General features: G+C 38.5%; 1 protein-coding gene across 1 annotated transcript; it reads left to right on the plus strand.

Annotated features, from left to right (window-relative positions):
• The first annotated feature begins 6,856 nt into the window (after positions 1 to 6,856).
• Positions 6,857 to 11,789, plus strand: LOC138603209 (G2/M phase-specific E3 ubiquitin-protein ligase). The gene is made up of 9 exons (XM_069674912.1): positions 6,857 to 7,151; positions 7,786 to 7,823; positions 7,950 to 8,020; positions 8,261 to 8,347; positions 8,740 to 9,047; positions 9,122 to 9,303; positions 10,084 to 10,256; positions 10,891 to 11,105; positions 11,554 to 11,789. The coding sequence occupies exons 1-9, from the start codon at positions 6,857 to 6,859 to the stop codon at positions 11,787 to 11,789; spliced, it is 1,605 nt and encodes a 534-aa protein (XP_069531013.1).
• The last annotated feature ends 4,292 nt before the right edge of the window (positions 11,790 to 16,081 follow it).

The following is a 16,081-nucleotide window of genomic DNA, read 5'->3' on the forward strand; positions in this document are numbered from 1 at the left end:
TATTCAAAGCTGATGTTATGAGGCTCAGAAAACCTCTGCGGCCACTGCCAAGACCTTCAAGGAGTGATGCTGCTTGTTTCGTTCTATAATTTTGCTTGGTTTTTTTTCTTTCCATAGGAACCCTGAAAATAGTTGAAAATGTCTTTAAACCATTTTTGAGGAAATTTGAATGGGATTGTTGAAAAAATAAAGGTTAACCTAGGTAGTATATTCATTTTTCAGTACGTCCTCCCTCCCCCAACAATGATAGTGGTAAATTTGTCCATCTCTTTAAATCTTCTCTGACTGTTTTCAAGAGTCTGGGGCCATTCAACTCAAACATTTTGTTAATTGGAGATCTTATTAAGATATTTCATACCATGTGACCTCCATACAACGGGAGTTGACATCAGATGTCCAGGGAATGTAAGATTATTTAGAGGGATGGCCTCGCTCTTGGACCAGTTGATTTTGTACCTAGAGACAAGTTAGAATAGGTGTGGAACTGAATGCTCTGGATGGGACAGTGTCAATAAAATGTCATCTGCATAAAGGTTGGCTTTAAAATCATAATTAAAAATTGTTATGCCTGTTATATTTTGGTTTGCCCTGATAGCACAGGCAAGGGGCTCAAGTGCTAATGTAAAGATAAATGGTGAGGCTGGGCACCCCTGTCTAGTGCATCTGCCAAGCTGGAAGGGGGGAGAGATCAATCCATTAGTTGTGACACATGCAGCTGGGTTATGGTAGAGAGACTTAATCCATTGTAAGCATTTTGGACCAAAACCAAACTTGAATAATATGTGTAATGGATAAAACCATTCTATCCTATCAAATGCTTTTTCAGCATTAAAGCCCCTGGAAACCCAAATCCACAAAATCCTTCTCACTATGCAATTTAAAGTCTTACTTGTAAGCATGTTAAAAGTTTTAGAAATGACTTTTAATCCAAACTGGAGTTATTGCCATTCTTACTTTGTTAACTTCCCTGACGCTGGGGTTAAATTGGGCGTGGTCAGTGAAGATATTTATGTCGTCATAAATTTTCTCGAACCAATCGTGAAATAATCAACAGCAGTTGCCCCGCCCTCACAGGTGCAATAACACTTCTGGGCTCGCGATCAATCCCTCTCTCTGAGTCTGCGCTAACTCGTGTCCACATACCTTGAACATCTCTGCACATACCTGTTGCAGTTACCTACCTAACGATCGCCTTTTTTCCCCATCATGCCTGTGTGTGCTGTCCCTGGGTGCACATCCACCATCTGAGATGACAACGTGTCATTCTTTTATTTTCTAAATGCGGCGGACTTGGAGAAGCAGCAGTGTTTCCGCCACATACATTTAGTGAATTGTTGCAGCCGCTGCTTCAGAAGTTGTAATTGAACAACTCTTTGGAGATTTCCGCTGCAAATCAACGATCGTCCATCCTCTCCTCATTGAGGAAGACCACTGAAACAGTGAACTTGTAAAGTCTTGGCAACCACATAAACAACATCGGAACCAGTTAACTTCTTTTTTTTTTTTTTTTTTGATCAATATTTTATTGAAAAAAATTTGCATAGAAAAAACATTACATTACAAACAACTTACATTTATTTTATTCATCCCCAACCCCGGCGACCAATATACACCCCACCCCAGATCTCTCAACCTTAGAACAAAATTTAAATCACATATTAAGGTCTATCACGCTGTGTCATTTCTTTGACTGCCTTGTAAGCTGCATTGCATGCCCGGAGAGTCTTAATGGAAGCTCCATGCATTCGGGCCACGGACCACTCCATCAGGGCTATTTCCAGAAGAGAGCTGGCCCACTGTTGCCAGGTCAAACAATGTGGTGGTTGCCATCTTAAGGCCAACATTTTTTTTGCTGCAGTGAGACCAGCCCATAGTATGCGCTTTTGCTGCATAGACAAATCTAAAGAAGAGTCGTCATTAAGTAGTAGTAAAGATGGTGAAAGCGGGATTCTGGTTTTAAGCATGTCACTTAAACTGGATGATATTTGCTTCCAGAATTTTACTACATCAGGGCATTCCCAGTATACATGCATAAAGGATCCCAAGGCACTGAGTGGACACAAATCACAATTAGGAGATGTAATGATCTTCATTGAGTGACGTCTTCTAGGGGTAAGGTACATTCTATGAGCAAATTTATAATGTATTAACTGATGATCAGGATTTTTAGATGTACGACACAAATTTCCCCACACTGTTTCCCAACAAATCTCATCAACATTTAAGTCCCTATGCCATGCAGCTTCAACTGGTAAAGGTTTGCAAGGTACAGAGATAAATTTGCAGAGTTTAGATACCATCCCCTGTGTTCGTTCAGCTGTAGCTAATGTTTTGTGAAGAGGATGTGTAGGGAGTGCTGATCCCCATGGCACACCATATGCCCGTAAGGCTGATCTCAACTGCAGATAGAAGAAAAAAGATGAGCCCGGTAAATCATATGCAGCTTGTAAGTCATTAAAGGCTCGTAAGCCACTGTCACCATACAGGTCCTTTAAAACATTAACTCCCCTACTACTCCACTGTGGTGATGTAAAAGGTATGTTGCCAGTAAGAAGTGAGAAGTTGTTAAAAATCGGCGAATAATTGTGCCATGATAGATCTGCATGTGTGTGTTTAATTACAGTACGGTATGTTGTGAGTAGAAATGAAATTATAGGGCCTAAATGTAATTTGGCTTTTTTCAAAGGTATGTTGGAATAAACCAAATCCTGCAATCTGTGAGGCAATGCGAGATTCTCCTCAATTGGTCTCCAGGAAACTGAAGAAGTAGAACTGAACCATGTAGAGAGAGGGCGCAGCACAAAGGACCAGAAGTACATCTTAAAATTTGGGAGGGCAAGCCCTCCCTGTGCTCTGTCTCGCTGGAGAGTTGTGAGTTTTAAGCGAGGCCTTTTTCCTTTCCATATGAATTTGGAGATTGACGAGTGAAGCTTTTCCCAGTAGCCAATAGGAGGGGCAAGAGGGATCATAGATGAATAAAAGTTAACACGAGGAAGCACGTCCATTTTCACTATTGATATACAGGCTTGGAATGAATTTGGAAGATATGACCAACGTTCGAAGTCCTTCTCTAAACGATTATATATACCTTGAAAATTTTGTAGTGCAATAGAAGACGTTGAAGGAAAAATATCAATCCCGAGATATCTAAAGCTTTTTACTACTGGTATATGAGAGGGCAGGGGATTTTGAAGCGCAACTGAGTTTAAATGCATTAATGCTGATTTTGTCCAGTTAATTTTATATCCAGAAAACAAGCTAAACGAATCAAAAGTGGAAAGCAAATGTGGTATTGAAGGAACTGTGTTACCAACATAAAGGAGGATATCATCAGCATACAATGATATCCGATGATCTGTGTTACAAAAAGTGATGGGATGGACTGAGGGATGCTGTCTGATTTTTTGAGCCAATGGTTCAAGGGAGAGGGCAAATAACAGCGGCGACAAGGGGCAGCCCTGACGTGTTCCCCTACATACTGGAAACTGGGAAGAACAAATATTGCCAGTGCTGACCATAGCAGATGGGTTTGCATATAAGACTTTAATCATGCTGATGAACTGTGTGCTGAACCCAAATTTTCCCAAAGTTGCCCATAGGTAATCCCATTCTAACCTATCGAATGCTTTTTCAGCATCCAGCGATAGGACAGAGCAAGGAGAATCAATACTATCCGCTGCGTGAATGATATGCAACAAGCGACGCACATTATCAGATGCTAGACGAGTTTTTATGAAACCAGTTTGATCATTGTGTATCAGTTTTGTAAGATGTATCTCTAATCGAGTAGCCAGTACTTTAGCATATAATTTAACATCCCCATTTAGAAGGGAAAGAGGTCTGTAATTACTGCATTGAGTCGGATCCTTATTTGGTTTTGGAAGCACTGAGATTATGGCTGTGTTAGCACTTTTATTGAAGGCCCCCTTATCAATAGCTATATTGATCATATCCAGTAGCGGTGGGCCCAATTCATCCCAAAAAGCAAGATAAAGCTCAGGAGGAATCCCATCCCAACCAGGGGACTTGCCTTTCTTCATGTTAACAAGGGCCATCTTTAACTCTGCTAAGGAAATTGGGGTATTAAGCAATTCAGCATCATTATCAGACAAAGAAGGTAAGTTTAATCCTTGAAGAAACTGTGTACATGTACTTGTATCGAATGAGATATCAGATTTATAGAGCGCAGAATAAAAAGACTTAAGTTCAGTGTTGATATCCCGAGGGTCACTTACAATACGTAGAGGTGTTTTAATGGCCACGATACTAGAGTATTTTTCATTGTTTTTCAATTTTAAAGCTAAAAGATGACTTGGTCTGGCTCCATTGAAGTAGTATGTTCTTCTGGTCCTGTGCATTAAAAACTCTGCTCTACGTCTTAACAAAGAGTTCAGTTCAGTTCTTGTGACCGCTATTCTCCTCTGTAAAGCCTCTGAGTGCGAGACCTGTTGTTGTGTCACAAGCCGGGTGAGAGTATTCTCCAGCTCAACTATCTTGCTAAGTCTACTTTTGTTAAGGTGAGATGAGAATGAGATTGACGAGTCTCTTATACATCCCTTTATGGCATCCCATAAGAATCTGGAATCTTCTACTGAGCCTGCATTCAAATCTATAAAGGTTTTTAGTTTATCTTTGAGAAATATGCAAAAGTCTTCATTTTTGAGGAGCGAGATATTGAAACGCCAACGTGATGCTCTGGGAGGTGTGCCCATTAGTGTAAAATGTACTGAGACAATACTGTGGTCTGACAAAGAGCAGGGTTTGATTATAGCATCATGTATCTCAGAGAAAGATGAAGATGAAGCTAATATATAATCTATTCTGGAAAAACTATGATGTCTTGCAGAGTAAAAAGTGTATTGTTTTGATGTAGGATTGATGGTACGGTATAAGTCTGTTAAACTAAATGTAGACAAGAAGTTTTGAAAATCTTTAGATGCATTTAACTGGGTGGATGTGGAACGCTGAACAGATTTATCTAAATCCAAATTCACAAAAGAATTCATGTCCGCACCAAGTACAAGTGAAAAATCCTGAAGATGTAGTAAAGTTGTGGTTAAATTTGGAAAAAACTCTTGTTCATATTGGGAAGGAACATATACGGAGATAAAAGCAAATTTGCGTCCACATATAATGGTCTTGATATAAGAAATCCTACCATCCTCACTGCCAAATTTTCCTAATATGTTCAATGAAAGATTACGTTTCAGTACTACTAGAGAGCCCCTTGTTTTGGTATCTAGCGAAGCGGATGCTGCCACATAGTAGTGCTTGTTCGAAAAACGACAAACGTCTACATTTTTTAGATGGGATTCTTGTATAAAGGTGATGTCTACATGTTGCCTGCGCAGGAGGTCTAAGCAGGCTGCACGTTTAATTTGGCCATTCATACGGTGGCCCTGAGAGCTCAACGCACAGTAACTTAAGAAAACACATGCAAATACACAAAACATAAGCAAATTAAGAAAACATCTTCATCAATTTGACAACACATGCGCAGCATTTAGAAAACGAGCAGCAAATACAAAAACGCTGCAAATACAAAAACGCTGCAAAAAGAAAAATGCAGCAAATAGAAAAATGCAGCAAATAGAAAAACGCAGCAAATACAAAAACGCTGCAAATACAAAAACGCAGCAAATAGAAAAATGCAGGAAATAGAAAAACGCTGCAAATACAAAAACGCTGCAAATAGAAAAATGCAGCAAATAGAAAAATGCAGGAAATAAAAAAAACGCTGCAAATACAAAAATGCTGCAAATACAAAAACGCTGCAAATAGAAAAATGCAGCAAATACAAAAACGCTGCAAATACAAAAAACGACAACGGAAACTGTTTCCGGGGGACAATAAAAAGTGATGAACTCGACCGCAAACAGCTGGGACATGTTTGTTGTTGTTGCCAAAGTTTGGGACTCATTTCGGCTATCCGTCAGTGGGGTTGAAAAATGTGCTAAAATGTAAGTATGTTGGTTTGTTTTAACATTTGTGATCGCATGATTCAGACATTTTTGCTAGATATCTGCTGTTAAGCTAGCGTTAGCATTTTGCTTATTATTAGCCTGCCAAGTCAAGTAATCTTATGGAATAAGGTGAACGTTACACCCAATTAATTGTGAAACAGGTTGGTATGTTAGCTGGCTATAACGTTAAGTTACTGTCAAAACTGTCACATGTTAGTGTTACTGTCACCAAGTAACTTTCAAAGACAGATTAATAGCAAATTGTTTAATTAATCCTTAAAAACTAGTCAAAATAAGTTGCCTTTTTTTGCATTTTCTATTTCAGATCAAAATGTATTGTCCTTTCTGTGGCCTCAAATTGGAGAACCCTCCAAAATTTTGCTGTTCCTGTGGGTGAGATATACGCTTCATAGTGGCGGGCACTTCTACAGTGTCTACAACTGCAGGTGAAGACCATGGGTCATCTCAAAATGTGTCCAGAGGTAACATTATTTTGCTGAGCTCCCTGTACATTAGCTACTGTAACGCATTGTAATGTTCGATGCTTTGGGCTGTCAGCCAACATGGTGACAATACCCAGACCCCCGTCAAATTATAGGAACTACCTTTAATCAATCTCTCTCTCTCTCTCTCTCTCTGATTGTGTGTGTGTTTGTGTGTTAGTGACTGATGCATGTGCCATCCCAGCAAAGTCAGCTGTTGACCAGTTCATGAAATACCGCGAACTAAAGGAGACAGAGAGGAGGACATTCTCAAAAAGCAAAAACAAAACAAAGAAGACAGTCAAGGTAAGTTAATATTGATGTTTGAAATTGTAAAGTTGCATTGTCAGAGACAAAAGTCTTTATCTTTTGTCTTGCATCTTGTCTGATTTCTAGATTTCAGTTGGGATCATGAGCAAGACCACTTATGGCTTCAAGCCTGTAAGAGGGAAATGCCTACCTATACATGTTGAACCTCAGTGGTCGTCTGAGCAACTGTTGGCAGCTGCCATGAAAAAACTAAAAGATTTCAATCAAGACATGGAAGATGGTGAATATGTCTTGCTCTATCCTGATGGCTCTCAGATACAAAACATTCCTGGGACTGACACACCCTTTACCATTGAACACTACAAAGAGGCCATTGGAAAACCTTATCAACGGATTACACTGTACATCTGCACCCTTGAGAACTTGTTGTCAGACAGTAAGTATTGTAATACATTATATGTACATGTAATAGAAATATCAATACTTTTTGTGATTAGTGCTTTGAATTTGTGGTATTCCAGCTACAGTTAAATTGCTTTGTAGCCTTCATATTCAAGATGATTGGATGTGTAATTTGAAATGGATAATGGTCACAAAATCTGCTGTAAGGTCACAGAGATCACTCATTTTCAGACGATGATGAGGATGATGAAGTTGTTGTTAGGGCGCCACCCAACATGTCACCTCTTTCTGACACAGTGGTAGGTACATCTCAGGGATTTATTTGTTCAAGATGTATGTGCTTACAGTACAGCTATAATACATTAAAATATCCTGGACAACATTTCTAGGAATAGAAAGGCATATCTAGTGGTTAGATTCTATGTTAATGCTATGAATGAGTTTAAGGTTTGATGTTTACACTTGACAGCTTTGGACAAGTCCTGAAAGCAGTACACCAGAGCGTAGACATTGGTAAGTTCAATTTCTGCTGACACATAGTTTTGGTACCTGAATGTCAGTATGTTTCACTACATTCATTTTTGAAATTGCTATAAAGAAAGTATTTAATGATCTGTATAACACTGGAAATTCCTTCTAAATCATTTTAAATCATGTGTATTTTTTAGGTCAGCAACAGCATCCCAGTCATCAACATCCCAGTCATGTAATGGTCAAGTATGTAATATTCATATAATAATAAGTTTAATACATTTGCATCTGTTTTCTTTATTTATGTGATGTCTTTGGAATTGTTATTGTGCTCTACTGTGTGGTGTTATCAATGCTACAGGCCAAGATTGCAACAAAACCCCAACTGACGACCACCACAGCAGATCAGCGTACTTCAAGTGACTTCTACAAGTTAGACTTTTTATTCTGACATCTACAGTACAAGAAAGTATTAGGACAGTGACATAGTTTTTCATTGTTTTGGCTCTGTACTCAAGAACACTGGATTTGAAGTTAAACACTGACTATTAGGATAAAGTACTGGAGTACAGAGCCAAAACAACAAAACATCTCTGTCAGAATACTTTCTACATTAACTGTATTTCATTGTTTATTTAAAAAAGCACTTATTCTTGTACCTTCCTTCCGCAGTACATACACCAATATCTATGCACCTGTCATCATTGGCAGCAGTTCTTCAGATTCTGAGGAAGTAGAGAACTTGCAAGAGGAAGACAGGTGACATCACATATAAAGTTGTTTTTCTTCTATAAACAAATGTTTATTGTATCAAACCAAATTAAAGAAAATGTATTTGCTTTCAATAGTCATATGATATATTAAACCAAGTAAGAAGTTTAAAAACTGCCAAGCTGTCTCTCCTCAGTTGTCCCCATGCAGAAGACTGTGGTCACACAGAAGGACCTCTCAAAATCTATGACTCACTAAACATTGTAATGTCAGAATTATGCTTAGCATTTTCCAGTAATGTCAGATAGCTTACTCACAACAAAAAGCCCATAAAAGACTGCAACCCAAAGTCTTGCCAACAGTTCAAATAATCCACACAACTTAGATGAGACAGTCTTAATACCTTCTTACCTTTCACTGACTGTTTGCTTATTCTACAGTGATGAACTGACAGCTGCAGATGTGGTCTCAAATCTGTCTCAGAAGCTAAACACAACCTCCTGTAGCAGATTCAACATTAACCGGGCCAATATCTGGGATGGTGCCTTAAGAGGGTTCAAGCGATCCACATATGACCCTACCTACAGCATGATGGTGAAATTCACAGATGATGTTGGGCAGACGGAAGAGGCTTTGGACACCGGTGGGCCTACTCGAGAATTCCTTACTCTTTTGATGGATGCCATCAAGACGAGAAGAATATTGGAAGGCAAAGACGATGCCAAATACCTCTCATTTGATAGCAAAGGTAATCCTTTTTTATCACGTTTTTAAAATTGTGTAAATCAATTTGTCCTAACATAGCAATATTTGCATTTTTAGCTGCAGAAGATGATGAATACTTCCATATTGGAAGAATGATTGCAGTCTCCATTGTCCATGGCGGTCCTGGGCCTCGTTGTCTCTCCCCAAACTTCTTCCTCTACCTCATTGGTAAGGTAAAGACAATTGAGGCTCCAATTGAGGATATACCCGATGATGAAGTGAAGAAGGCCCTCCTTGAGGTAATTTTGTGGGGTGGGATGATAAGCAATTTCAAGAAATCACAGAATCACACAAAACTATCAACAAATATTGATACTTTAATAGCTGTACAAACAGTATGTTTGACAGTACTGTAATAGAGGGTATGCGAGGGATGTCACCTTTTATATGGGCAGTGACTCTAAATTCAAAATAGTTGTTCCAAACCTGTCTTTGAATTAAATGTCTCAAATTCAGTGTTATCAATATCAGGTCTTAAAAAATTAAATTTATGTTTATGAATTCATCATTTCCAAAGAAACATTTATTTGCGTTTTTCTCAAAATTGGTTCATTTATTCAACATCAGAATCCCACATTTAATGGCCATTACAACCCAAAGCCAATGTAATTATAGCTTTGTGCTTGAGACCTGATATTCTTATCAGATTCATTGGGAATGATGTACCAAACCCCAGAAAACTCTTTTAATTGGTGTGCACAGGTGCTGTAACCTCTGGTAGACCATAAATAATGAATATGTAGAATATACATATGTACAGTATTTAGTATTTTCATTCTTCCTATTCTGGCATTAGTGTTATATGCTACTTTTATATGTTGTGAGAAGGCCTGTTGTAGAAAATCCCACCTCCCTATATACAAATGTGTCATTTTGACCGAGTGACAGAAATCCAAACAAATCCAGTACAAACCACTGTTTAAAATTGAGTGGTCCCAGCCATAGTAATTTGTATGAATGTAATGTGGTCTGTTAACTGGTGAGTAAAAAACAATTAATTGTTTTATATTTTACACAAGATAAAGAGCACTACATCACTAAGTGAACTACGTGGACTCACAGAAAAGCACTCCAGCATGCTTCAGACAGCAGGCTGCTGTCGCTTCTTGAGGACACTGGAGGATAAGAAGAAAATGGTTGATGATTACATTCAGTGGTATTTCATCTACCGAAATCATCTTTCCATCCAGAGGTATAACATATTCTGTCTTTTCTGTGGGCATTTAACATATGTCTAATATAAAGTCAGTAGTTCATTTTGTTTACTTAACATAAGTATTTTTCAAAATCGTTCTTGGGCTTTCACATGGGATTACATTACAGGAATCTAAAAGAAAAGCCCCATTCAAGTACTGGAAAATAGGAAATATATTTAGTAAAAGTTCTGTGTCTTGCTTTCCATTGCACTGTAAATATATTAATTTCACTATAATGTGTTTAGACAGGACATTTTAAGTGTTTATTAATGTAAAGTATTTGTCAACAATTACAACTTCTATGAACACATATTTTATATTACTACAACTTTTGTTTTTACTATACTGTCAATTATATGTTTATACATCCGCCTCCTCTTATGTGTACCCACAGGAGGAGTTACAGTTGTTGACAAATACATAAATGAACACTTACCTGCCTACAACCACATTGTAGTGTTAGAAATATACCATTTATTAAATGTTTATATATTACAGTCCTTATAAATGCTAAATAGGGGGACTTAAAGTGTCACCTAATTTTTGGCTGTTGAAATGGGAAATATCCCCCATATTGTACAGTTTTTTACTTTTGTAAATAGAGCGACTGTCAATCTGTATGTTTCGTAGGTTCAAGGAGGGACTAGCAACGCTTGATTTTGTCAACGCCCTGGAACAGCATCCTTCACTCTTCTTATCATTCATGTGCTACACTGAGACCAAGCTGACAGCTGATGCTGTGGAGAACATCTTTCACGTGCAGTTCAGTCCACCTGGTAGCACCAAGCGTCAGGAGGAGGCCAGAGTACTGAGCTACTGGCAAGACTATCTGCTCTACGTTGAAGGTATTATCTATTGTTAAAATTATGAGAAATGTGCAGATTTATCACTGCAACAAACAGTGAGATGTAAAGTAACAGAGTTATGCCAGTTCAAGTAATATTACGATAAAGGAGCATGTTTTTTCAAGTAGTATTACACACTAAGGGGTAAATCCATAATCATACAAGTGCGTTCCATGAGATGTTAAACAGGGATAAGGGTTCCATTGTTGTGCCACATGTGGTTTAGCAGAAATTACAAACTGCCTCCATCTAACACAAACTAGCACTGTGCTCAGGTTTTGGAGCACACCCTTGTACAGCTAATAGGCAATGACTGCACAAATTGTGCATAAAATGTAGCCATAACAGTTTCAACACATAAAAATGCAGCAATTCCATTCTGCCATAATTAATTTTTAAAAGAACAAACGTCTAACTTATTTTTCTTATTCTTGCCCTCACCCCCCAGAAAAAGACAGAAGCCTGTCTTTGGAGGATGTCCTCATGTTTGGAACTGGGCTGAGGGAAGTTCCTCCTGCTGCAATACAGCCACAGCCACAGCTGGTTTTTCAGAAGGACTCACGCTTTCCTGTGGCAAATGTGTGTTCAAACACAATCAAAATTCCAATGTTACCCAGCTACGAAGAGTTCCAACAAGCCATGGATTATGGAATACAAAACTCCCCTGGGTTTGGGCTTCCTTGAAGCCAAACTTATTTGGCTGGTAAACCAAGGTTAAGGTTAAGAGTTAGCTAATATATTCAAATTCAAATTCTTTATGTTCTTGCTATTTTAGCAATGCAGACATGTATGTATCATTCAGATGTTTAGATGTTTAACCTGCACTTTGTTAGAGTTAACAAACAAGCCATTAAACAGTTAATAGTTTTGATTGTACAGTTACACTTGTGACACAATTTTGAAGTACAATGTAACAATTTTGTTTTGACAAATTAAATTTTTCTTAAAGACAGTTTTTTTTTTCAGTACCCAAATGTACAGTATATTCTTCTACACAACTGAAGAGTTTGTTTACAAAATGACTGTAATAAATAAAAACACAGGTGTTAACAAATCTAGAGAAGAAATAAATCACTAGTTCCAAATGCATGAAGCTGTTGGATGTTACTTTATTTAAACAAACTATATAACAACAAAAATCCAGTCCTCTGAGTTCTGCTAAGGCACAATAATCTACCCAGTGAATAGTTACTTTCACAGTTTTATACTGTTTAGATGAGTACAATACTGATTATATAACAAGAATTTAGCTTGATGGTGCTTAAGGTAGTTCACAGGATCCCACAAATGAATGCCCTCCTGGGAGCACAAATGTGCCTTTCACATCAATAACACACAATAGCACATCAAGCTACCTAGGTGTTTCTGAGTAGACTTAATCTCCATGGCATAGGTAACACATGCATCTATACCAGACAAATTTTATGTTGCAGAATCGGAAACTGAAGATGTTAAAGTCCAGACATATTTCTGAGTGATATATAATTTTCCACAGCTGTTGTCCAGTTGACTGGTGGAGCCAGTCCACTCTGTCTCTCCAAGTCTGCAAAACGAACTTGAAGATTACCATCCCCACACAGACTGCGCTGCGCTGGAAGAATGTCGTGAAAAGGGTGTAGGTCTTCTTGGGACACTGAGAATCCACACTCCCTTCCGTCAAACCTAAGGCCAGTCAGAAATCAAAACAATAATTAAACGTACATGTGAAAATGCAATTTGATATATCCTGAACATGGTCACATATCCGTGGGTATAATACAAACCTGTGAGGCAGGTGGTACATGGCTTCTGGTTTGCCCGATGGACAACGGGATTGGCGAACAGGTCGGATGGTGTGGTTGTTCCAGAGTTGTCTGTACTCATCAAGCTCTTTCTGTAAGACATCCAAGAAGACATACCGTAGAAGGCACTTGTGCTCATGGCTGCCGTTGAAAAGATGCCTCTCTCTCAGGTCACTGAAGAGATCAATCCAGAACTGAGTCCTAATGGTGAAATGACAACATACACAATGTTTCACCATAATGCTGAATAAATGAATCTGTTATACAGAAATTATTTCTAAAAGCAAATGTTTTTTTTAATTTAAACAAGCCAGGTTGTAAATCAGGATTTATGCTTTGGATTCACCTGCAGAATCTTAAGCTATGTCAGTGCTTGGTATCCCTATTCATAATATTATAAACCATACTTGAAATGTGTGAAATGTGTTCACTCATGTCATAACCATCCACAGTACACTGTAAAAGGCAACTATGGACCTTGAAGAAAGTCACTTGTTAACTTGTGAACTGTGAGATGGTCTGCCTTCTAGTTCATACAACAAACATATTTCTGTTATTAAATGGCTGATTTCTGCATTTGTTTAGAACAACCACATATCAAATGAAAAAGGCTGTTGCTTATGGGCCCTTAAAGAATAGGATCCATGATTTTTCAAGTGTGTTAAAAATAATCAGATGCCCACATAAACAAAGAAACAGGTTTTTCTTGCTATAATCATTTCTACTGTTCATACTGGCTTTTAAGACATCCATTCTTAATGTACTTCCAGTGTACGTGAGGTGTACAAGGGGTACAAAATCCACAGTCCTAATTCTGCACAAAAATACATTCTAAAGTTAATCTGGTGTTAATATGCAGTTTGAGGTAGTACAATCAAGTGGATACCTTCCAAAGTTATAGTCTTTTTTTTAAGAGTGAAATCCCATGTTCGTGTTACTATCCCTCTTCTGCCACTCAGCAAGGAAACAGTGTCCAGAGAGAGGCAAAGAGGGAATTTGGTACAATAAACACTAACTTTGGCACATACATACTTGATATGATTAATTCAGACTGCTGAAACCTTAGAGTAGCTTCAGATAAAGTGTGTAATATTATATTATATATATAATTTTTATTTTTTTTTACAAACATCACTGATGTAAACAAACAGCAACAGGAAAAAAAAGATTCATTTGGATCACCAACCATAAGCCTCACACTGGTAGTAGAGATAGTTTGGGCATCTGATATACTCGGACCATTCACCTGGGGAGGAGACCCCAGGGAATACCAAGGCTACACTTGAGAGAACTCACACAGGTGGGCTGGAACATCCAGGGATCCACTAAAAACAAACTGTGATTGCATTCTGCAATTAACTTATTTAATACAGCCTTATTTTATTGAACTGTATTTCTAGTGTTATTTGTTTATATTATAGATTGTTGAAAGTGTATGGGATGCAAAAACACACAAGACAACCCCCACAGGACTGACTAAATAGCAGCATTACATATTATATGTTCTTTGACCTTAAAATGCCTGTACCTTTGCTTTCTGAAAAAGGACCACCAACTTTCGATTCGTTGGTTTGCAGTTGATGTGCCATACATGTGACTGAGGGCTCCTGCAAAGTCATCTGAATGTTCTGATCTTAATGCACAGTGAATGGCTACCATAGTGCCATTTTCTGTTCCACAGTCTGTGCGAAGGCGCGCTGGAAGTTGTCCAAACTCTGATACACACTCCATATAATACTGAGCAATGATCCCTGGATCGTTATTAGAGCAGCCACTCCTGAGCCACATTACTTTCCTTGAAAACCCATCGATGCAGCCACTGATGGCAACACCGAAGGGTTTTAGCTTATCATATCCATCAACATGCCATACTTGGTTTGGTCCCGCTGAATAGTATCCTCTTCGGACAAACCTGCGTCTAGAGCGCATTTGAACTCCAGATGGATCCAGTCTGGCAATTGTATGCATTACATCATCTCTTTTGACTGTCAGGAAATACTTTTGTCGCAATGTCTGCCACATAGCTCTGTAACCTAAAAGCTGACCTGAGCCTCTGAGTTCATGTGCAACAGTTGCATGCACAGCGGCAATGGGAGTATAGTCTGTCCTCCTAGTTAGGCCTGCATCCTTTAGCCTCCTCTTTAAGGTGCTCAGACTCAGAAAAATGTTGTGCTTTGTTCTGAGAAAATCAAGGATCACTTCATATGTGTGGCCCTCTGAGAAATATTTATGGATAAGGTCTGCCTCTGTGAGTTCATCTGACACAGGTCCTGGGCCTGAAGAGAACAGGGCCATTAGAAATGCAGGAATCCACAGAGAAATCAAATATAAACAAAAAATGTATCTGTAGTAAGCAAGTGAGCTGTTTGATGCATAAAAGTGTAAGTATTTAATCTGCTCAATGTGTGCACAAATCCAGGCATTCAAATATTTTCTGGGGTAACTCCGCATGACTATGTCTTCTGGTGGCAATTTCTTGTTTAATAAAGCACAAAGTCAAGAACTGTCTTTCTTTGAAAGTTTAATTCAGAGCATCTGCAGATGGACTCACAGCACTATCAAATGAATGAACTGAACGAATGAGCAATGAGCATTGTGCATGCATGCATCATATCAGCTTCACACCTTTTTTGTGTCATTAGGAACACAACAACTTACATGCTTTTGTCTATATTTCTTTCAGATTGTGTATATGCACTAATACGAATGATTAAAGCGTAATTAGTCCACCCTGACCAGTGCAACAAAGCTAACAGGAGAGTCAGGGAGATGTCAATTAAACAAAGTCTGTGCACACCTCACAGTCCTGAGAAGAGGTCTAATTAACCAAAATAATTACAGCCATCTGTGTGGGTTAACCATGGTGTGCAGAGCCTAACCTGCAGGTTAGGAAAAGATAACCCACCAGACCAAGCACTCTACCAGTTGATATCAATAATAAGCATGTGAGGGAGGAGGAACTCGCACAACTGGCCAACTCTGCCAGGCATGTAACTCGATTTTTACTTATTGGCATTTATTTTTTTAAATCAGTAGATATACAATGTGCTAAAATCGGCATGACTGACATTAGTAACTGTATGTCATTCTTTAACACGGTACCAAATCATGCACAAATAAGACATTGAAACCCAAGCCCTAGTGAAATGCTTGACTTTGAGGGCAGAGCTTACCTTCTAGAAAAGTTGCCAAAAA

Source organism: Semicossyphus pulcher, unplaced genomic scaffold, assembly GCF_022749685.1.
Source record: "Semicossyphus pulcher isolate SPU_LCO1_2020_fin unplaced genomic scaffold, fSemPul1.0.p SCAF_23, whole genome shotgun sequence".
NCBI lineage: Eukaryota > Metazoa > Chordata > Actinopteri > Labriformes > Labridae > Semicossyphus > Semicossyphus pulcher.